This window comes from Gopherus flavomarginatus, chromosome 3 (genome assembly GCF_025201925.1).
Source record: "Gopherus flavomarginatus isolate rGopFla2 chromosome 3, rGopFla2.mat.asm, whole genome shotgun sequence".
Lineage (NCBI taxonomy): Eukaryota > Metazoa > Chordata > Testudines > Testudinidae > Gopherus > Gopherus flavomarginatus.
Window position 1 is genome coordinate 50,790,254 of NC_066619.1, and position 24,726 is coordinate 50,814,979.

General features: G+C 39.1%; 1 protein-coding gene across 4 annotated transcripts in view; it reads left to right on the forward strand.

Moving 5' to 3' along the window:
- The window catches only part of ZNF366 (zinc finger protein 366), a 40,687-nt gene extending 16,194 nt beyond the window's left edge, over positions 1 to 24,493 (forward strand). Inside the window, exons 2-7 of one of the 4 annotated variants that reach the window (XR_007773338.1) lie at positions 2,790 to 2,865; positions 5,081 to 6,393; positions 8,908 to 9,099; positions 15,363 to 15,537; positions 17,881 to 18,893; positions 19,941 to 24,493. Coding sequence is in view for 3 of the 4 variants with exons in the window: in XM_050945262.1 (XP_050801219.1) it covers positions 5,092 to 6,393; positions 8,908 to 9,099; positions 15,363 to 15,537; positions 17,881 to 18,416 (2,205 nt within the window). In the remaining variant the exon portion in view is untranslated. Of the gene's footprint in view, positions 1 to 2,789; positions 2,866 to 5,080; positions 6,394 to 8,907; positions 9,100 to 15,362; positions 15,538 to 17,880 lie in introns of all 4 variants that reach the window. The other 3 variants (XM_050945262.1, XM_050945263.1, XM_050945264.1) reach the window with 3 other exon arrangements.
- The last annotated feature ends 233 nt before the right edge of the window (positions 24,494 to 24,726 follow it).

Consider the following 24,726-nt stretch of genomic DNA (forward strand, 5'->3'; position numbering starts at 1 on the left):
TCCAATTGTGGTCTTTACAGAAGAAGTGGGGCTTTAGGAGAGATCTGAATGAAGAGAGGCATACAGGGAGTGGGAGGTTAATCCATGCATAGGAGGCAGCATGAAGGTAGGAATGGGAGAAGGAAATGAAGAGGTCATTGTTGCTGAAGCAAAGGAGGAGTGGGAAACGAGTGGCGAGATCAGATACATAGGCTCAGGCAGAGCTTTGCAAATTCATTTACATTAATTAAATGAAAGCTTGTAGCCAATGGTAATACACAAATTCACATTTGTCTCAATATTCTTAATACTTTCACTGATTCAAATTGTACTCAGCAAAATATTTTGCTAATATTCTGTAGGGAACAATTCTACATGGGCCTGAATGACCAAATGGGTCTTTTACAGGTCTAATTTCTAATCAGTCGAATCCTAAGGTCGATAGAAGATTTGCCCAAACAAGGAATGATTAAAAACTAGTAAGGACTTCAGGGTTTGGCCCAAACAAAACAAAACTTAGGGGCAAGTTATGTAAAGGAGAGGCTCATGAAACATACTGAGTCAGCAATAACTGGGTCATTAAAATGACTGCTTGCAAATGTCCACTATTGAAAAGCAGATGTGTGCACAGTGAGATCTGAGAAGCTTTCACCTGCTCAGCTGGAGTGAAGGAGAATAGTAGTATTTTATTTGTGGGTTGACCTTCTTCATAATGTACCCAAAACAAAGTAATCAAATAGTAAAGAAATGCAGTTACAATTAATTCTTTCCTCCCAAATCCCAGCATCAGTATTTCAACCCCCACAGGGAGAACAGGAATTAATTGATATGGTACATTCAGCTATGTTTTTGAATCAGATGTGGTTGTTTAAACACACAGTTCCTATTAGTGCTAACCAGGGGCGGCTATAGACATTTCACCGCCCCAAGCACGGCGTCATGCTGCGGGGGGGTGCTCTGCCGGTTGCCAGTCCCGCGGCTCCAGTGGATCTCCTGCAGGCGTGCCTGCGGAGGGTGCGCTGTCCTGCGGCTTCGGTGGAGGCTTCGTCCATGCCGCCGAAGACACTTTGCCTGCCACCCTCCTGGTGACTGGCAGAGCGCCCCCCATGCTAACAGGAGCTGTGCCCAAATCTACCACCTTTATATTTTCCATACTAGCCTCCGTTTCGTGCTTGTTTCCAGATCTTTGACCCAAGCTCCACTCGAACATCAAACTAGTATGGGTTTCCTATCTTAAAGGGTTTTTAATTTTTCAGTTCTCACTCATTCTGGTATCATTTCTATTTTTATCATCTCTGTCAGTAGTAGCAGCAGCAGAACAATTGTGAAGCAAAGGGGTAGTTATAGTCTAAGCTGGAGCTACTTGGAACATTCACATTTATACTGGTGCCCTTATGCCTCTCCAAATAATTGGTGATGGCTTCCATATATGGAGTTTTGCCATTGACTTCAATAGGATCAGGATCTCACCGATGGGACTCTAAAGATATATACGCTGGTACAATGAGTTGCATGATATATGTACAAGTTTGGTTTTTTTCTTCTGGGGAAATATTGTGCCTGGAAATGAGAAAATAAGAGGCGATTCATTTTCTGTGTTAAAAACTCTCTTCCTCTTTCAAGGAAGTTCATTCAATAACAACATTACTTACAAATAGCAGTACAGAAGCTTTGTTCGGGAAAAACCTCAACAGCTTTCCCAACTCACTGTAGAGATGCTTTACATGGTTCTATTTTGGTTCTAATACATCATATTCCAATGTATTCACGTATAGAAATTAAAAACAGAAATTAAGGAGACATACGTTTGTATTCCATTGGTGATGGGCAGACTATTTGGGTAAATAAGAATCCCTAGAAACTCTCTACTTATTCCCAGACTCCAACTGAAATGGAATCTTTTTTAAGCTATGAAGTGTCTTGATATATGTTTTTTAAAACTTTCAGGTGCCAAGATAGCATGAGAAGTTCTGTCCTGGTGAGATTTCCAGACTGTGTTTTCAGACTCAAGAAGCTTAGATAGCTCAGATAAATACTCAGGCTTTTAGATGTTTATCCAGACTTAAACCAAAATTATTTCTAAAGTTTATTTATCACTATTATACATAGAACACAAATATTTAGGTGAAGAGAGAGGAAAGGAGATATGCTGTGATTATGTGCTAAAAATGATAGACATCTATGAAATAATTAAGATGAGGATGATAAAAAAATTATTTAAGCTGCTGAGAGTAAACGAGGGATCTTCTAAAGAGAAATAAAGTAAAGTAATGAGGAAATATGCTTTTTAAAGGTACTGTAACATGATGTCTTCTAGCACAGTTATTTAAAGCAGAAGGCACTACACCTTACGTCTGTGAAGGAATTAATCCTTAAATCTGTTATCAAGTCTGGAGTCCCTTCTATAATTTGGTCATCCATTGAAAGGTTTAGCAATATTTTATGGAGTGAGATTATGACCAAAGGCAGATCATGCTCCCATTGAGTTAATGGGAGTTTTGCCATTGACTTCAGAGGCAGTAGGAGCAGGCCCCAGGTTTGTCGCTTGTCTTGAACAACAAAAATGTTTGATTTCTATAGTATAAGACTTGACAGAACTATAATAACAAGCCAGAAATGACAAGATGATCCATAGCAAAACTTAGATTGCAAATTTAAAGAGTCAGGGGTGTGTCTCCCCCTATGTTTGGACAGAGTCTAAGAGTCACAGAGCCTGATTTGGGGCTCTTAGATGCTATTTTATTATTTATGAGAAGTGGTACTGCAGGTATATTCTATTTGATTTTCTTGTATTCTCCCTCTCATCTCAGGTCCTTCATTCACCTCAGTCTGACTGCACCCTGTGTTAATGGTGGTTCTTGAATAATTGAACTCCCTATTTCCCAGGTATACCTGATCCAATGATTTATATGGTAATCCATTATAGGATAATATAACATAAGCTTTTTGTGAAAGTGACTAATGCTTTTGTTGAGCAATAAAAAGATTCCTCTCCAGTAATGCTCATTTTACCTCAAGGAAAAGACTCTCAAACAGTCTGCCACTACTTCAGTCTCAGGATGGTTTGAAATCCTCAGACACCAATGAAGATAATAAAAGCTGAGAGAAGCAGGCAACATAGAGACAAAAGAGCAATGAGCATCTATCAAGGCACTTACTCATTGTAACTTCTATAGATTCTTGACAGCATTACAATAATGACAATAGGGCCTAATTTGCTACTGCCTGGCACTTAACATTTTATGTACTTCGCACAGATGTAAATGACTATACAAGGAGCAGGACAATGGAAAGTTGGGCCCACAATGTTTAGGGAAGACTTATATTTTGAGACCTAGGTGGATTCAAATTAAAATTACATAAACTTAGAATAACTTAAAATGAGTTCAAATTTGCCTGACATTTACCCCCTGAAAATGTGGGGAGAGGGAGTCATCTAAGTCCCTCTTGGGTCTCAAAGGATTTCCCATTTTTATAAACCAAACCATTGTGTGTTCCCAAAAGAGGGACTGGATTTGAGTGGGAGTTCAGCTCTAGGTGATGATAGCCCCTATAATCCCTGTCTTAAAGAGCTTTTTCAGGCTAGAACATTAGATTCTGCTATTACTATTCTGTTTTTACTAAATATAAGTCTAGAGGCCCCAGACTCCTTCATGCACTGAGGCATTCCCATTAGTTCTACTACCATCATTGACGATTCTTATCCTAAAAGTTTGTCTGTTTTATCTGCCGAGTGTCTGAAAAGTAGCATCACCTAGCCTTTTGCCTCAGAGATCTCCCCTGAACTCCTCAGATTTTGCTCCTGTATATTCTAAAAAGATTTGACTTATCTGCTTGCGACCAAGCCTTTTGGATGTCTCCTGCTCTCCACACCCTATCTAGGCCATGTACAGGTTCTTCTATCTATTTTTACAAGCAAGTTTCTCCAAACTGGAGCTTCCGAATAAAGAAACTGGAGCTTCTTTAGCACTGTTTGCCTCCCAAGAATGGGGTTATTCATAGCTTTCAACAAATTAACTTGCCTCAGCATGTAATAGGTGGCAAAGCGAAAATGTGTCTGGTTCTTTCTTTTAACCTCATCCTGGACAGACAGCAATACCCAAAAAAGCATGTACCATTGTAAGGTCAATATGAAATCCCAGTGATCTAATTTAAATAGACCAAATTCTGAAATCCTTGATATTTTACTACATCTTTATTCAGGCGAAACTCCCACTGGAGACAATAGCATAAAATCTGCATGTGGATTTCGGGATTTTGCCTAATGACTTTATTGCATGAAAAGGCAGTGAAATGTTGCCAAAGTAGAGCTGGCAAACTCAGGTTGTCAGCTGCTTTGGAAAGCTGAAGGGGTAGTTGATACTATTCTAAGTTAAATATGTTTTCTTTGTTTAAACGCTGCCATTCTTACCTGACAATCTTCAGGTAAAAAAACAATATATATATTGCCCACATGAATTCCATTCAACATTTTAGCTTTTTTTCCTTTTTTAAAAACAGAAGAACCTTTCACTCCCTAACCACACATACAATGTTTATCTCCACCTTTTGGAAACCAGGAAATCCAATGTGAAAGCTGATGGTACACAGTGTTCTGAACTCACTTTGCCATTGTTTTCTCCACTGCAGCATGAGTTAACGATATAAAAAAGTTTAAACTTCAAACATTTTGGCTTTGAATTTTTATGTCACAACGATACTGCAATATATGCATTCTTGTTTGTATTGTTGTATCCTGTAGTTACAGAGTTAAACTCTAGTGGCTGTGCATGCACATTCAAGGAGAGGATTTGGCCCACAAGTGGGTTGGCTGTATTACACAGCAATATTACAATATATGCTGAACAATGGATCCAAGTACAGTACCATTAGATCATCAAGCTAATGTTTGATCCGAGCTTGATTTAAAGCATTAAATTCAAAGCTTATTTTCCACTAACAGACAGATTTTGTATAGCAGAAGTAAACTGGTATCTTATTTGGTCATGAGACTATTTTATAAATGCTTAATTTTTAAAAAAATATAAACTACACAATAAAATACAGGCCTTAGGAGAACATGAGAAAAAATAAAGGAATTTCTTTATTATTATTTTTCAAGGAAGGCAGACAATGCAGAAGGAATTAAATGCAATGAAAAATGAGGATGTATGTTTCAATGTTGACAAAACACACACATCACACTGCCTGCAGCCAATGGACCCCGATGTGAAGTCTCACAGAACTGCACCACTCAATGAAGAATTCAGGGCACAGCTTGCACAGTTCCAGTATGGTCCTTCCCTAAGGGATATAGAAACCTTTCATGGATCCTTTGAAGGAGGTTCCCGGAAACGCAAAAGCATGCCCACAAAAATGCCTCACACTATCCCCACAGGAGATCCTACATCACCATCACACAGATCTGAAAACAACAACGTATGCTCCTCCAGTCTTTCATTGATGTACCAACAACCCACACAGCCCAAATACAACTCCCAAATGATTGATCTATGTAACATTGGCTTTCAGTTCTACAGAAATCTGGAGCATTTTGGAGCCAAGCCCATTAAACAAGAACCAATAAAGCCCAACATGATGTGGCCCAACACTCCTGCATTTGTGCAGACTCCATACTCTTATTACCCAAAAGTCCACCCTGGCCTGATGTTTCCTTTTATTATGCCCTCAAACTTCCATTTCAGGAATTCCTTCCAACTGAAAAGACCCCCGGAGCCAGGATTCAGGAGGACTGAACCGAGGGAAAGTGGTGACAATAAACAGAAGGTGGAAAGAGTAGATGTCAACCTCCAGATTGACGACAGCTATTATGTTGATGTAGGGGGAGAACAAAAACGATGGCAATGCCCAATGTGTGAAAAGTCCTACACTTCCAAGTACAACCTTGTCACCCACATCTTGGGACATAGTGGCATCAAACCTCATGCTTGCACTCGGTGTGGCAAGCTTTTCAAGCAGTTGAGTCACTTGCACACTCATATGTTGACACACCAGGGCACTCGACCACATAAGTGCCAGGTCTGTCACAAGGCTTTCACCCAAACCAGTCACCTGAAGAGACATATGATGCAACACAGTGACATCAAGCCCTACAATTGTAGGATCTGTGGCAGAGGTTTTGCCTATCCAAGTGAGCTGAAAGCCCACGAGTCCAAGCATGAGAGTGGCCGAGAGAACATTTGTGTGGAGTGTGGTCTTGACTTTCCAACCCTGGCCCAGCTGAAGAGACATTTAACAACCCATCGAGGTCCTATACAATACAATTGCACAGAATGTGATAAAACTTTCCAGTACCCAAGCCAGCTGCAAAATCACATGATGAAGCACAAAGACATCCGTCCATACATCTGTACTGAATGTGGCATGGAGTTTGTGCAGCCCCACCATCTCAAGCAACACTCTTTAACCCACAAGGTAAGACACTAATGATTAAATTTGCCCCGGCTCTGAAGGCCAGCAAAAGGATTATGCACCATTAAAGTCCCATTTAAGTCCCCCAAAAGAACTGACATGGTATACAGGCCCTTGTAGAGGCCATTTGTATGGATCTGAATTTTATGCAAAGAGAACCAGAACAGTCTGGCCACTAACAGAAACTGGCTCTAGTCTTAACAAAGGCAATGCAAGAAAAAGACCATAACCAAGAGTTCAATCAAGTTGCTTGTATTGCTTCCCAAATTTCAGTTCACATCCTCTTTTCCAGTTTGGTTTTTGTCTTCATGAAAACCATAGTTTTGTATAATGATCTTTAGCAGTGAAACTGTTACAGAACTTTTTTTATATCTGTGCATAGGCAAGTATATTACTGCTTGGCAGATTTTGTATAAGCAGCTTTTGCCCTATATTTAGAAAAACCAAACCAACCTCGACCATGTTATGTAGAAATAATCCAGAGTACAAGTGACTAGAGCTGGGCAAAAAAGGACCTGATCCAAAGTCCATTGACATCAATGGGAGTCTTTGCACTGGCGTCAATAGGTTTTGGATTAGGTCTATAATTTGGAATGAATAACTGAAGATTGTTCTAAAACAGAAAAGAGTTTTCAACGTGATGTGTAACAAGTGAAATCAGAATTATCCCATCATCACAAACATATTGTAAAGATCAATTTTAATCTAACAATCAAAATGCATTTTAATAGACTAATGCTGATAAACTAATGAACACACACATATGTTTTATGAAGAATTGCTTTCAGATTTGTGTTTTTTCCCCCAGGGGTCTACTTTGGGTTAACATTTAAATTTAAACATTAAGAACAGAGAAAATTGCAAAATTTAAGAATTATAAGATAATTTTTTAAAGAATAATCTCTCTTTTCACTTCTGATTTTCTTCCCAATTCCCCTGCTGTCGCTTCTGTAGAAGCAACCCTTCTTTGGATTTACTCTATAATTTTAAACTTACCAAAAAGTCTAATAAAAACTTGCAATTGAAAAATACAACACCCTCTTATCCAAGAAAGAGCCTCTACTTTTCACCCACAATTAGTTAGGTGTGGTCAGTTGTGAGCACAATTTAAGTACTGAGCTGTCTAGCTGCCTGAGTGCAGCCTCAGATCAAGTAGTTGGGTATCTCAAAGCTATCATTTGTATCCACAGTTAATGTCTTATGCCCAGGGAGGGTCAATAATCCCCATGAAATGCCCAGTGCCACTAATATTATTACTTAATTGCATGACTCTTTGCTTCTTACAAAAATTGAGCAGGTACTATTTTTCCATATTTTTCTTCAAAATAGAGGCAGGCTCTTTCTTTGTTACATAGGGCTTGATCCAATACCCACTGAAGTCGAAGTCTTACCATTGACTTCAACAGGGATTATCCCAGACTCAATGTTATCAGATGTTGGCAAGTTATTTTATGTCTCACTTAATAAGTTTATACATGTTTGACATGCTATTGGTATACATGCAATTGGTAGTTAAGCTATACAGTGGGGTAGCAGAATGTTGCCATTGGTTTGTCATTTGGGTGTCCTAGTGATATTAATACAGGGTAAAATTTTCAAAAGCAAGCGACAGGCTACTACGACCCACTTTCTAAAAGGACTTAGATCACGGGTTCTCAGACTGGGGGTCGGGACCCCTCAGGGGGTCACAAGGATATTACTTGGAGGGTCGTGACCTGTCAGCCTCCACCCCAAACCTCGCTTTGCCTCCAGCATTTATAATGGCATTAAATATATTTTAAAAGTATTTTTAATTTATGGGGGGGGGTCACACTAAGAGGCTCGCTATGTGAAAGGCGTCACTAGCAGAAAAATTTGAGAACCACTGAGTTAGATATTTCTGAAAATTTTCCCCACAGTGTTGTATAATCATTTCTCACCACTAATAAAATCACATGATGCTCTTGTAGCCTACAGGATGGTCTTGTGCCTAAGGCACAGAACAGAAATCAGGAGACCTGGGTTCAGTTTAATGGCTATGCCACAGACTTCCTGTGGGACCTTGGGAAAGTGATTTCACTTCCCCATGTCTTGGTTTTCCCCCCATGTGTGAAATGGAGAACATGCTCCCCTACATTAAGGTTCATAAAGTGCTCTATGATCCTTGGATGAAAGCACCATAGAAATGCAAAAGATTAGCTAAACAGAGTTTGAAAGCTGAGGCAGAATAACCTGATATGACTGCTCTGTAAAATTTATTAAGGGAAGTGACACTTATTGTTCCTCAGTGCCATTTATACTGTTTTGTGGTATAGACATTTTATGGTTTCTTTTTCCACTTTTTAGAATCTTACAGAAATTGACCAGAAGAAAAAAGTATCCAAATATCTACCACTTCAGCAGGGTGATATTAACAAGAATTGAATTTATTCATTGCTTCACTAGCACAGCTTGAATATATATTCATATAATGGCTTTGAAAATAAATGACTGAAACAGGCACATCAATTCAGTTTTCTGACTCTCTGTTTCCATAAGGGTGTGAAAGAGCACAAATGTGGGATCTGTGGCCGGGAGTTTACTCTGCTAGCCAACATGAAGAGACATGTGTTGATCCACACCAATATCCGAGCCTACCAGTGTCACCTGTGCTTCAAAAGCTTTGTGCAGAAACAGACTCTGAAGGCACACATGATTGTTCACTCTGATGTCAAGCCCTTTAAATGCAAGGTAAGCATTTCTCATGAGTTTGCAGAGGTACATCATCAGTGAATGCTCCCGAGATTTCATTACGTGTGGCCGGATGCAACTGGAAAAGCAATGCCTAAAAGAATATTACATCTTTTTTCAAATTCACTTTTCAAAATAATTGTTTGGTTTCTTTTCTTAAGCCAAGTAGTTTCAGGGCAGGAATAACACCCAAAAAAAGGGGCAGGAGAACTTCCAGATTAATTTTCATTCCCCCCGACACACACACACACACACCCTTAAATATTATCCATATTCTCAATCTTGAAATTGTAGTTTTGACTTAGTGAGTACTGAATGTAGTTGCTAGTCTGATAATAATAAAAATACCTGACATTTATCTGGCATATTTCATTCTAAAGGAAGACAAAGTGCTCAACAACCTGATGCACCTATTAAACACACAGATCAAGGCATTGACTCTGGGAGTCACAGAAATGTACCAACATTAACAGTGCACCATAATTCTACACCATAGCTGGTGCAGGACACAAAGTACATCATAGCAAAACAGAACTACAGGGAGATTTTGAATAGGCCAAATGTAATTGCCCCAAACTGAAATTTGGCCAGGACATTAGTATCCTAACAAAACAGACTTCTGAAAAATACTTGTTTGCCTATTCATGGTGTCAACCAAATAATATAGGATCATCTTAGGCAGGATTGCTACCTCCATCAAGACAGCACACAGGAAATTAAAGGGATGTAAAACACACCTAGATCTGAACTTCCCCTAAGTTTGGAGGCATTTAGATTTGTGGTTCTGGTTTACACCCACCTCTAATTCATAGGGAAGATGTGATTCAAGTTTCTTTTCCTGCTTAAGGCTGGCCTGTACAATCATCCTTTTCGATTCTTTTATGTATTACTTCTTTTAACTGACCACATGGCTTAGTAATACAGATTTATCTTAAAATGCCCACACTTGCATGTTTCCTTCTCACTTGGGTAACTATTAAAACACACAGTAACTGAGTGCAGCATAAATGCCTAGCAAGCAATATTTTCCAGTTTCTGCATAAACACTTGGAGATTGATCTGGATGCAATCTCTGTAAATTCTTCATTCAACAGTCTGGAACTAGATTGGTTCTTAAGGGAAACCGAGAGTAGAGCTAATCAAAAAAATTTCAATTAAATAGTTTTCTGTTGGAAACTGCAATTTTGTCAAAATCAAAATGTTTAACAGGAATATAATCATTTCAATTAAAATTTTAAGTGGGAAAAAGTCTAAACAAATTGTTGAAACTTTCTTGTTTTGTTTCAATAATGTTGAAACATTTTGTTTTGACTTTATCATTTCAATTCTGCTTGTTCATATTTTTCTATATTATTTCATTTTATTACAGTGATATTTAACATTATAGGATATTGTATTTAATGTTATATTCCACTGTCCTGATATTACCAAAACAAAATGTTTTTTACCTTATCAAAACAAAATATTTTGATGGTACCAAATACATTAATTTCTAAATTTTTGATCTATGGGAAATTTCAAAACTTTCAGTCTTTAGTTCTGATTCAGAACAAACTGGAGTAGTAAGCAACATGTTTTTCAGATAGTAGCAAAAGCTTCAGTGGAACACCTGTTTTTTTCCTATCTCCACCCAATGTCCCCTCTCAGAACAGAAACAAGTAAGTGGACTAGATTTTTCACACAACACTGGTGAGAATAAGAAGTAATGCCTCTGAAATCAAATGGAGTTGTACTGCTATAAGTGAGGGGTATAGCAGGGCCCTAGCTTTTGGGATCTCCTTTGCCTGTCTGGCAGAATCCCCAAAGGAAACTTGGATTAATTAGTCAAGCCCTTTTGGATGGTATTCAGAGGGTTAAGGCAATGACCAGATAGCAGCCTTTTGGCACCAAGCTCCTCCTCAGCAGAAGGAAGGATATAGCTGCATGAACTGCCTGCTTAACAATGGCTCATATGTCCCTAGGGAACCGCCTGCAAATAGATTTCATCTTGCTTTCTCTTGTACTTTTCAAAGTTTCCTGTTTTCTCACGGTCCTTTTGGACAGTTTACAGTCTTTCTCCCTCTCCCTCTCTCTCTCTCTGTGAGGAAAGGAACACCCTTCTTATGAAGAAAAAAAAATAAAAGAAGAAGAATGTAAGGGAAGGACAGCACAGCAGTGGCCTTTCTATCTCACTGCAGGCTGCAATTTTCATGGCTTTTTTCTCATAGCAAAAGAAAACACAAGGCTTTCCTATATGTCTAATCACAGCCACGCACAGACTATCTGGTGCTAGGGAGTAGAAAATAGCTGTGCCTTGTGTTTCCTCACCCAGCTGCAGCTTGTAATCTCATTTGGCTCGCTCTCTGAAGGGTGAAGATCCTTGCAGCTTTTAAAAAATAAAGTCCAGGCTTCCTTATTAGCAAAAAAAATACTACAGTAATCTACAGCAATTGCTCCCGCTGATACACTATTGCTATAGTAAAATGTGAGGATTGCTTCTACTGAAATTAATAGGAGGTTTGCTGTTGGCACTGAAATCAATAGCGTTTGGACCTTTAATATAGAACAATACGGTTTTCTCTCCAATACTGCCAAGTACACTTGGTAGCTTCCATCTTGGAGTAAGAGATTAATTCATGCTCATTCAGTCCTTGGCTTCTCTTCCAGGACTGCCCACAAGGGTGCTAGTGTGTACAAGCTTCCCCATTACATCCAAGAGCATTGTTTCAAACCAGTATCCAATGACAATGAAATCATGCTATAAAAACTTTTTAAAGACTCATAAAATGCTTGACAGATTCTAATAGCAAGACTTTGGAGGGTGGTGCTTTCTGCTATGGGTTACTGCACAGCATGAGCAAATGGCTCAGCTTACTCAAAGTTTTGTAATGAAGTACCTGTAAGCCAGTGGGCCAAGCTCACTGGCCATGCATCAAAGCAGCAGCTCTCTCAGCAGCTATAGGAGTTCAGTTCCTTTTTGTCAGGGACAGAGTTTTATTTCTCACAAATAAACCAGTTTAACATAAGTTCCACATGTAAACCATGTCCTTTCCCCTGACCTGGGATCTCTCACAGTAAACTGTCTGCTCCCTGTCGATCTCACTGCCTGGAAATTAAAAGCCTCTTAACTATATTCTGCTGGAGTTTTCTTCCAATAGACTGGCTTCCAGACTTCCTAGCCAGCTCCCAGCAGGGATCCACTCTCAGGCTGTCTGCCTGGGACTTAAGGAGAGCCTCTTTGATCCCTTTTTCTCTCTGGCCTGCTCCCTGAACTCAAGCTGTCATTTATATCCCCACAGACCTGCCTCTGAGTCATGTGACCCTGGAACTTATTCCTTTCAGTTGGGAAGGTAGGCTAAACCTGGCAGAGAGTGGAACTTAGCCCGAAACCCCACAGACGACCAGTTCATCCTGTAATAGTGCCCCTCACTGCCACCCTCTCTCCCCAAAAGATATAATTTTATTTCCCTTGTTTTATTTTCCTGTAGCACCTCTCCCATGGGTTTTCTCTTGGCATCACTCCCCCTCCCCCATCACAGATTCAGATTCCAACTACATTCCTCAGCTCTAGAAAAAAGTGGCTTTAGGGTCAGTGGCAAATTTAGCTGTGTTCCATCCCTGAAACTGTGAATGATTCAAGGAAATGGAAATCCTGTTCTCTTTGTCCAGAAACTAAAACCCATGTTGTGCCACATCGTATGTCCTTTTGTTTCCTCCAGAGTAAAGAAGCAGAAATATGTACTACTGGCCAAAAAGGCTCTTACAGAACTCATTTTTATACCCAATACCCTATAAAGATTCCTAGATAAAATAACTACTTTCATCATTCAGACTGCTGTTTTACTTCCATTTCTTTGGTTAGTGTTTTAGATGTATAGGTACTAATATCTACCAGGCTGAGAAACAGATTAGTCATAACACAAACAATAGATGAGCTCATGCTAAAAAATATCTGTTTGGCAAAACACAGTTCATTGCTATAAAGGATTTTTAAATTCAGAGAATCATCAATATATCATAGGTTGTTCCAGCTGCTGTCAAGAGCAGCTATTGCCCTTCATGGACTTTACTATGCTAATCAACACTCCTTTGCCTCTCCATTCCCCTCCCAACATATTTAGGATGCTTTTTGCAGCATTGATTTCAATAGGGATTGCTCACTGAATATGAATGAGAGCAGAGTTTGATCCTGTAGTATTTGATCACACAGATTATGGTAAGTCAAGTGCTGCAGTCACTGCCACTACAAAAGATTAGCAAAAAACTAAATTAAAAAATCATCAGATAGCAATCTGAGGATGGAAGGGATCCAGATCATGGTGAAATCTGCATATGTTATTATTTCCGTATACAGTCTGCTGTGAATAGAGGTGGTCAAGTAGTGGGCAACTATTCAATTGACAAAACAAGATTTCACAAGCAGAAAATGAGTCAGTTGTCTATGAACAGTTTATAATTCTCAAATGTATAAGTCTGAAATGATTTGTCACAATTTCTACAAATAATTCTTGACCGATAAATGGTGCATAGCCTGTTCATTGCAAATATTCAATAATCAACATTTGAAATATAACCCATGAGGTTTGTTACCTTTCTTGGATGCATAGTACATCCTAATTGGATGAATAACTCTTAGAATCACATGTCCTGTGTGAATACTCACAGTTACAAACTAATAATTCATTTTCTGTGAGTATTCTGAAGTATTTAGTTAAAACTGTTTTTTTCTGTGAACACTTTTGCCAATAAACTTGCTAGCATATTTGCAGAAGGCAAAACAAGGACTAACACAGTGGAGGCAAATCATTTAAAAATGCATGTGACTATTTTCAGATTTTTTTTTCCAATATTCATTCAACTGTATCATCATAGATTTTAAAATACTCAGATATCATGCAGTTTTTAATAGTCCAGTTAACTTTTCTCTGAGGAAAGTGGGGAGCAGTTATAGTGTCTAAAAAAAGGGGGGGACAAGAGAGGGAAGAGTATTCTACCCAAGATCAGCCCACAAATTTAAACTTCCCCCACAACAGCAGGTATTCTGGTAGACAGCTTGACAAATTTGAATAATCCCTCAAACAATGGTATAGCAGATTTCCCAAAACTATGTTAAATATCTTAATCCAAATTCAAATGAAACCAAAGTTTCTACTTTAAATCTAGTGAAATGCTCTTTTAGCATTTTCTCCCTATAGAAAGCACTATATTTAGCTAAGGAGTCCCTGGGCTCATGTAATATGAAAATGCTGATTAATCAGTTCAACTGGGAAAAGTCTTTGGCTAAAATTCTTCCAAAAAGGAGTTCAAATGGACAGCATGCAGCAGGTTGTACAGCTGCTGGAAACATTCCTGACTGAGGGAGATGCCAATCCAAAAGAAAGAAAGAAAGTTACTTTTACATCCTTATCAGGAAGTAGAAATCTATAACAGGGTTAACAAATGCCTGTGTGTTTGAGAGCACATTTTGTTTATAGGGGAAAAGGTAATGAAAGGAGACATCAAGAAACAAAACAAACATGCAACATATTGTTTCATCAAATGGAAACCTGCTGGATCAATGGCTGGTGTTGGCACTAACATGCTCCAGGGAAACCTGAGTCATTGTTGCAGCCACAAGACTGTATAAACTCCAGCTTACTCATCACAGGCATAAAATACAAAAGCTAGTACACAGAAGAGGAGAGGATCAGAGAAGAATGGAGGGGATAGGGAGGGAAGGAATTGCTTTTACTATCTTTCAGCTAAAAGCTTCTGTTATTTGAAGTCCATGGATATGGAAGCTATACACTGGTTCACTGCTTTACTGATACCTTTCACCTTTCTGATCTTTCATCAGAAGTTCTCCACGTTACATCATGGAATGGTGTTGTTCCTGATTAAGGTCTAGATTTAAAAAGCAGAAAGTACATGCCCTGACTGAACAGAATTTTGCACTTGTGATTTGTCTAGGCCTATAGAACTGAGCCTCTTTTCTCCATTCTATGGGCTTTCTGATTCTGAAGGGGCCTTGATTTTGATTCTTACGTCATTAAAAAAAACCCAAAAGCAAAGTCTTTGCTTAGCTGTGTCTGAATGTGTCTGGACAAAATAACCCAAGCACACATTCCTATAGTGACAGTTTGTTTTTGTTCTTCGGACACAGTTTGGAATGATAAAATGAAGTTCCTGGCAGAAGCTGTCTGGGCTGCAGTACATTCTCATCTCAAGGGGAGATTGTATTTACCTGCTTGCCTTGTGGGTACATCTACAAAATAAATCATTTTAATTTCCATTATTCTTGACAGCTGTGCGGAAAGGAATTTAACAGAATGCACAATTTAATGGGACACATGCACTTGCATTCAGACAGCAAACCATTCAAGTGTCTCTACTGTCCCAGTAAATTCACCTTGAAGGGAAACCTCACCAGACACATGAAGGTCAAACACGGGGTCATGGAAAGAGGATTTCATTCTCAAGGTAATAACTAGCAAGAAGGTTGTTCTTGCAATGCTTTGAATGCACAGAACAACACTGTAAAAGGCACAGTAACATAGATCTCAGAAGATGCAGTTTTTTCTCTGCTTTTGATACTAGAAGTTACTGAACCTCATATTGCTGGGAGATTATATTAAAGTGAGAGAGATTTATTGAACCACATCAATATTTTCTAAATATTACCACCAGCCTGACCCGTCACTGTTCCCCAATACCCACCATCCTTGTATCTCCATCTTGTCGAGCCTGGACAGTGCAGTAGATTTTCTCTCTCACTGATAAGTTTGGGCCATGGATGGGAGAGAGTTGGTTGGGAGTCAGTCCTGATAAAACCAAGGTGATCATGGGGGGTTGAAGAAACAATTGGAGGACATAGCTGAGATTATATTGACCCTCCTGATTGAAGGTGTAGTTCCATTATTTTTGAGTAAAATTTGCAACTTCATTTGGTGGGGTTCCCAGCTGTTTTTAGACACGCAGTGGCCAGGAGGACTTTGTTCCAACTTCATCTGGTCAGGAGATTACAACTTTTTCCTCTCGGATTTTGACCATGCTGTCATGAGCTGTATCCTTCGGAGGCTCAAAGCTGGTACAAGATATAGCAGATTTCTTGTTGCAGTATCTCACAGGGAAGCACTGGGCACCAGCGCCCTATGATCCTCACTGACTGCTTATTGGCTTCCAAAGTGTTGGTTTGACCTATAAAGCCCCAAATAGTCTGGAATCTTCCCACCTGAGAGATAGCTGGGTCAAGCTGGGCAGAGATCAGAGGAGGAGCTCAAGCTAGAGCTCTCTCAGTTTACAGGGAAATGAACATTCATGAGAGTTTTCTCCATTAGGGCCCACACCTTTGAAATCTACTCCCCATCGTGGTCTGAACAATCTACATTTGTTAACCCTTGAAGAATATGCTGCAAAGCCCATTTCTTCAAACAGGCATTTGGGCAGAATTGAGGTGGTTGGGACGTGGGTTTCATTTGGGAAGCTGGGTGGCAGAGAGATTTTATTAAGTTAGATTTTCTTAATAACTGGCTTTTTTAGCCAGGTGGAATTTGTTGGTGTGTTTTTAATAGTTGCTAGGATGCCTATAGCCTGTAACACATGATTTTAATAATGTCTTAAAATGAAACAGAAGTGGATCGTAACATGTAACAGTTTAGCTGACCTGATATTTACAGTACAGGGTTTTCTCCTCCATGTTTGTCTCTTACACTACAATGGAGTTTAATTTACCCATAACTATAAGCTGGTTATGTGCATTTCAGTGCATACAGATTCTTCACCCCCTCTGGCTTATCAGCCATGAAACAGATGAATTTATAAGAGTTGCTGCCAGGCAATAAACCCTTTCAACAAACACAACCTGTCACACAGTAACTGCTGCATGCATTCTGTGGAAGTTGTTGCCAGGTACAGAGGAAATAGAACCAATGCGTGAAATACTGGCCCCACTGAAGTCAATGGGAGTTTTGCTATTGACTTCAATCGGACTAGGATTTCACTCAATGATTTAAAAAAAAAAAAGATGGGCCCAAACTGCAAAGTTGGAATCCTGATTTGAGCTTCCTCACAGTTGGAGGGTTTGGGGATCTGAGGTTATAGTCTGGGCTCACTTCTGTTTTCAAACAAGCAGAAGAGAAACACACAGAGCAGACACTCAGGCAAATATCGAGACAAGACAATATGAGTATTGTTATGGAGAGAAAGAAACTAAGACAGTTCAAAAACATCATCTGATTATGATTTCCCCAGTAACTTAGCAGAAGTACTGAATAATGCATAGCAGGTTTTCAGCACCACTAAATGAGGAAGAGCAAACTAAATGGAGATGTATTATTTAGAAATGATCAGGTCTACCATTTTAATAACACTGCCTTGGAAACAGAGTAGCCATAAAATGTGTTAACAGGTTTTTATACCTTTTTTCCTCCCTGCGAATGGGCAGATATTAGAACTTTGATTGTGATGTAGACAATCAAGATCAAGGTGTAGGTAAAAATATAAAAGGGGAAAGAAGTGGGTAAATCTAGTAGCAAAAGTATTCAACTGGAGCTCAGGACTACTGGTTTTTGTTCCTAGCTGTGTTACTGACCGACTGTGACAAGTTCAATAATCTATTGTGTGCTTCAGTTTACTCATCTAATTGGGTGAAGGATACTCTGTAAGGGCCCTCAATGTTTAAATATTCTCCCATCTCACACAAATTGCATTATTTTATTTTTTTAAATCTAAGCCCAAGCCATGCTTTGACTAGAAAGGCAGTATTAAATAAACTTGTTATGTATAAATTGTAACTTTTTTTTTTTTTAAAAAAACCACCATAAGGTTTTGGAAGAGGAAGAATTACACTGTCCCAGACAGGTGTCTTGAGAAACTTGGAACAGGAAGAGCCTTTTGACCTTTCTCAGAAAAGCCAAGGGAAAGGAATTTCATTTCATTCTGATGGTGAGAGTGCCAAGGGAAGCTCATGCCAGGAGGAAGAGGAAGACAACTGCTATGAAGCAGAGCAGTACAGTCCTGTCATGTACCATCATGAAAACAACAAGCTGTATATGCCCCCAGATCTGTCTAGCAAACCAGACTACGTGATGAAAGATTTCAAAGAGTCCTACTGCGATGAGAAGGAGGAAATGTTGAGAGAAGGAGGACTGGAGAGGGGGAAAGGAAATCAAGACAAAGAAGAGAACCAAGAGGAGAGAGGCTTTGTGAATAACAAGGAATGCCTGAGCTTTAGACCCTTTGAAAAGGCCAGACTCAGCCATTCTCTCTCTGATTACCTATACTTCAAACACAGGAAGAACAGTTTAAAAGAATTACTGGAAAGGAAAATGGAAAAACAAGCAATGCTTATAGGCATCTAAATTGACAACTTTTAAGTTACACTTGGAAACTGAGAACTAGGCAGTACTGTTGTGGCTCTTAACATGAATTGTGATTGCCAAAGATTGGCAGCTTGTAAAAGTCTTTCAGGATGAACAAGCAAAATCAATACAGATAATTTTAAGGTAAAAAAATATAAAATGTTGTATTTTCTGGTGTAATTTGACTGCTTTGTTCTTCTGATGTACATCAACATTTTCTTATGTATTCATTTGATATATAAGCAGACACTAGGGTTGGAACCGAGGTTTTATTTCCTTTATCTAGGACAGTGGTTCCCAAACTGGAGTCGTGAACCCCTAGGGATTCACAAAATGTTACAGGGGGTTCTCAGGAAAAAATTCTCTAATGGTGGACACAGCTGTCCCTAAGAACTCTGGGTGCCATGAGGCCAGCAACCTGGAGTCCCTGGACTTCCAAAAGCTAAGCAGATCAAAGCAAGCATATCACACTCAGGTGTAGGGTGACCAGATATCGTGATTTTATAGGGACAGTCCTGATTTTGGGGGCTTTTTCTTACATAGGCACCTATTACCCCCCACACCCTGTCCTGATTTTTTATACTTGCTGTCTGTTCACCCTACTGAGGAGATTTAAACTTCAAGACTCCTTATAAGAAATGGAAAGGGAGATGGATATTTTGCTATTTTTAAAACTAAATAGGCAGCTAGTATTGTTTTTTAAATTATTATGATGAACAAGTTTAAGCTTTGTTGTAACTTGCGTTGTTTGCCTGGACTGCTCAAGACCTGAATGCTTGTGTAGGAGGAACTCTTTGAGTTGGCTTCTTAAATACTTTCATGCTGGTTTCACATGATACTCCTCGATGAAACATATAAGACAAAGCTCCTAACAGGCTTAACCAAAGTGATACAAGCTATGAAAGTGAGATCTTGGAAGAGTGTTGCAGTTTTCATAATGTAATAAATATAATGTAATGATAAATAATAATTAATAGTGTGTAATAAGCATGTCATAAAAACAATTTTTATATTTCCAAGATCACTGCTTTTATAATTTATACTCAGGTAAAAGAGAAAATCCCTGGCCATATTCATTTTTAGAAGGGGGTTCGTGAGACTTGACAGTTTAGTGAAAGGGGTTCACAGGTTGTTAAGGTTTGGGAACCACTGATCTAGGACAATACCAACTTATACACAATTTTCTAGTTATCAAAAAGCAGTGTATTGTAGTGTTTGAGGTATTAGCTGACCAAAGAATAAATAAGAACACTTATTTCTGCAGGTTTTAGGAGCTCAAAATATGCTAAGTATTTTACAGCATATGCAAAAGTATAGTTAAATATGCATGATGAAAATACTATCTGTCATTGATCTCAGAACTAACACAACCAAGAGGTTCTGAGTTATTGGAAATGATTGCTTTAATGCATCTGTTTACAGTGGGAAATGGGAAACAAAATAAGATGAAACTCTAATGTCTTGTCAGATGGGCAACAACTTTATAATTCACACTCTTGTGAAAGGACTAGAATTGGTTTAGAGGTAGGGTGACCAGTTATCCTGATTTTATAGGAGCGGTCCCAATTTTTGATCTTTTTCTTATATAGGCTCCTATTACCTCTCATCCCGTCCCAATTTTCACACTTGCTGTCTGGTCACCCTATTTAGAGGCATTTTTCTGTGACATAGGGTATAGTAATGCTTTGCTGCATCTCAATCAGCATGGGAGCATTTAACAATTCTTGAAATTAAATAGCATGGACTGAGCGGACATTTTATTTTATTGTTTGTTCAGGCCAGTACATATGAGGAGCAGCAGCACATTGTATTTGCAAGTTTTGCTATAATTGCATGTAAGCAATAGGAATGAGAGAGAATTAATTTAGTTGACCGCAATGGTAAATTTTTCCCATTCATCTCTCACCTTGATTTTGGAGAGCTGTGCTAATTTGAAATCCAATATCTGAACTGCTTTTGTTTAAAAGAAACATCAAAACAAAATACCCATCACCCTGCCCAAAAACACCCCACCAAAACACTGGGGTCTTGTTGTACTTCAAATCTCCCTTGATTTGACACATAAACTTTCTCCCATTAATATAACTGACCAATAGGATCCAACCCTTTCAAGTGATTAATAGAAAATAGAGTGCTACTCAGGCTATTCTTAATACCTCAGTCCCAAAGTTTCATCCTTGCACTCAAGCCTTATTATATTGTATCAGGACCCAGACAGGGAGCACATTATTTTGAAGCAGTATTAGTAGGTATTCATTTAGTATATGTGGAGTACTTTGACAGAGCACCCTAGGTCCTTTTTTCTGGCCACTAGTAAAAGCATTTCTCAAAGCACATTCCTTTAAATGCAGATTTTATCTTTTCCAGTCAGTGCCCTGTAATTTTGAGAGATATGGCAAAGAGCCCAAAGCCATACTGTCACTTTAAAAGGAAATGATAATGTTCTAATACATTTTTAATTAACTGTGTCCTTTTGAGTTTCAAAATCAATAATCTAATGTTTAGATTTACATATGGATACATATATTTTGAAAAGTATATGAAAATGATTTTCCCTTATCTACCTGTCAAGCCCTCAATTTAGGATTGTGTTTTACTCCTGCAATATCTGATGCCTACAGCACATGAATTTGTTACAAGAGACACAACTATTATAGAAAATATGTTCTTGGGTTATTAGGAACACATGCTGATTGCGTCTGCTTCAAAATCTCAGTCTTCTACTACTAAAGGAAACCCTCTTGGCTCACGGAAGTAGTTCTCACATCTTTTCTGTTGGCCACCCACTACAGGAAAATACCACTCATTTATGGTGTAGCATGCTGGGTTTGTGCAGTTTGACTCCAAAGGAAAAGATATGCTGTCATTTCTGTCCACCTCCCAAGGCCCATATGTGGGCACAATATATAACAAAGATTCTGAATAAGGAGCACAAAAATATTACTCCTCCAGGAAACTTAAGGATGGCGGATCCATTTCTATAGTGTAATTAACTCTTTCTGATGTGAATAATTTTAACAATAAAAGCCAGGGTACACCAAATTTGTGTGGAATGCAGGTAACTTTGGGACTAAAATGAATGATGCCACCCAAAATGAGGTACATTTGAAAGAACATAAGAATGGCCATATTGGGTCAGACCAAAGGTCTATCTAGCCCAGTATCCTGTCTTCCGACAGTGGCCAATGCCAGGTGCCCCAGAAGGAATGAACAGAACAGGTAATCATCAAGTGATCCATCCCGTCTCCCATTCCCAGCTTCTGGCAAACAGAGGCTAAGGACACCATCCCTGCCCATCCTGGCTAATAGTCATTGATGGACCATGAACTTATATAGTTCTTTTTTGAACCCTGTTATAGTCTTGGCCTTCACAACATCCTCTGGCAAAGAGTTCCACAGGATGACTGTGCAGGTATGACCTGCAGACATTCAGTGATGGGTCCATGCCGTTTTATCATATGCATAAGTTGTACATTCTTTCATTATGAGACTGTCCATTCTAGTCATTACATTAAAAAGGGGACCTTAGGTTTAGGTGTCTATCCTGACAGCAGCGTGGTTGCAGAGGTAGCATGGCCTAGTGCATAAAATAATGGGCTTGCATCATCAGACTGCAGTTCTGTTCCTGGCTTTACCACCAGACTGCTGGGTCACACTGAGCAAGAACTACAGATGAAGAATGCTACTTAAAAGCTAGGTATTATTATTATGTGATAAGAGACAAAAGGTCACATGAAGTGCACCAGTCAAAAGATACAAGACAGCAACTACTCACCCAAACACAATCTTATGCAATATGGGCCAGTTTTTTTTTATAGCTCACTACTCACAGTCAGCCAGATTTTCAAGAGAACTCACTTCCCACGTAGGCCCCAAAGTAAGTTACCAGATTTTCAAGAGTGCCCAGAGTGCTGGTGAGTGTTTTTAAACATCTAGCCCTGATTGGAGAATGCTGAAATCTGGCCCTGAGCTCTTCTGAAAATTTGGCTACAAAGGTGTGGATGCTGAATTAGTGACATAACCACTAAAATGTTGGCTGTGGAAGAGGTTGCAACAAAATTACATAGTCTTAGACCCCACCAAATGCAATTGCCAAATGGGCCCTTTGTAAAATAAGTCACTGCAACTACATCAACTTGCCTGGCTGAGTAGCCCAAAGCTTCCAACAACACCTTCATTGTCACCAGCTTTCCCCCTTCCTGCTCATATAATCCCATTTCCCCTCAGAACAACAATGAGATGCAATCCTGGCATTATCATTTGGGAACCAGCAGTATGGTATGAAACCTGATGTAAACCCCTCTTCTCACAGCTGTCCCACAAAGCAAAGACCACCACAGTTTTCTTTCCATGAGGTTTGCAGGCAGTCCCAGTCTACTCATTCCCTCAGCCATCAACCATCCCATGCTAAAGCATCCATGAATCAGAGAATATATAACAGAGGAATTGCAAACAAAACCATTACTGAGATAATGATAAGGGTATGGCACAAAGTGACACAAGCAAAGAGATGCAGAAAGAATAGTCCATCTGTAGATGCCTCCATTTTGCAGGATATAGTGTAGTTGGAGCTGTGAAATCTGCCATACATGGGTCCAAAGGAACAAATTAAGGAGAGTCTCCATTGTGAAATACCTTGCTTTTCTTTTAATTGATCTTCACATTATTTACATTGCCATTTTTGAAGGATGGATATTAAGAGTTTTTAATAGTTTTAAAATTTCTTGTAGAAATAAAAATTGCACTGACAAGGAAGGTCTTTTCCAGATCTAATTTCTATGTGCTCAACTTTGCTCATCTGCTCTGCCTACAGGCATGGAACTGCTCTAGATTTAGATTATAAAGGAGACCTACAGTGCAAGGTGGCACACAAAGCTTCACTTTATTCATTTTCTAAAACCTGGACCTTTATAATTATATGATATTTTAAATACACTTTAGATGATGCCTTGATGTGGCCTCTACCTGATTCTCCCACATTGCCTCAGTGGCCACTTTGGCACAGCAGGTCAAATTAAAGCTCAGTCACCATGAAAGCTATAGATCCAATTAAGTCATACTTGTTTCCTTGGTCATTGTGGGAATCCGATTCCACCCTTCAGAACTGATTAATAGTGAGTTCAAAGTGTCTACACATTTACTTGACTGAAATTCTTTGCAGAGCACTTGCTCAAGGAGCTCCATTGAAGCCTACTGAAGAACAGTAGATTGGCAACATCATCGGGAGTGTGGGCAGGAGAGGGGTCAGGACATATATAGGTTATAAGTAGGTAGTTTTACTATCAGGACAGCACTGGGATGTTTGAGTTCTGCAAGGTACTGTACAGAGCAGATTAAGCAAGCAACAAATTCAGGTGTCAAACTAAACTCAGGACGAAGAGCTATGGCACATCCACTGAGAAATTTGGTTATTGATAACGTGCTGCTGCCTGGGCAAGCATTGAACTTTGTCATGAAGAATTTGGTAAAATCTTTTATGGCCTCAATTTTGCAGGCTGCTGAGCATCTCCTAGAAGGGTTTTACCATGCACTTCCTGGCTTTTATAGCATGTTAGCTATAGCTTGTTTATCAGACAGGCCAAGTGGTCTTCTGATGCTGCCATTGCATTCCTCTTTTTAGAGCTCTGTGCTGGTTGTGTAGCCAATTTTCTAATCTCATAATTCATCTGGTGCTGCTGGACTCAGGTGCAGCTGGTGTATAATTAAGAAGTGTAATGTAAGTACTGTATTTATTGTGCCAAAAAAGTATTTAATAAAGTATTAACATTTTTTTGGTAGTAAGTTGTGTCTGCTTAGCTGAACAAGATGTAACAGAGCTAACATTTTGTATTCAGCAGATTTGGAAAAAATATTGCAGTAGATGTTTATTTCATACAGAATGCTGGTTTGCTATTTAAAAACAAAAACTCAAAAGAATGAATCAATTTAAGTTGCGAATGTTCAGCTTGCGGCATTATATCTCGATAGCAAAAGCAGTTCACCTGAAAATAACATGTAAAATGTATTTTGTTAATTTAAGCAAATAAAGATATATGGAAGATGCTGCTGTAGTTCTTGTTAAACCATTGAAACCCATCAGGAAGTAAACAACTAAACATTTATGTTGTACAGTAATGCACACAATGTACTCGGACCCTGATCTGACAGGGAAGGGCCTCACTTTATTCCACAGCGACTCCTCCTGGCCACTGAAAGTATTAGAGACTCTGACTGTTCTGAGAGCCACTAGCACCATGGTTGTGATGAGACACCTACAGGAAAGGAGGAGAGGTAAATGAGGAGCAGAGGGAATAGGACCTTCAAAATTCCT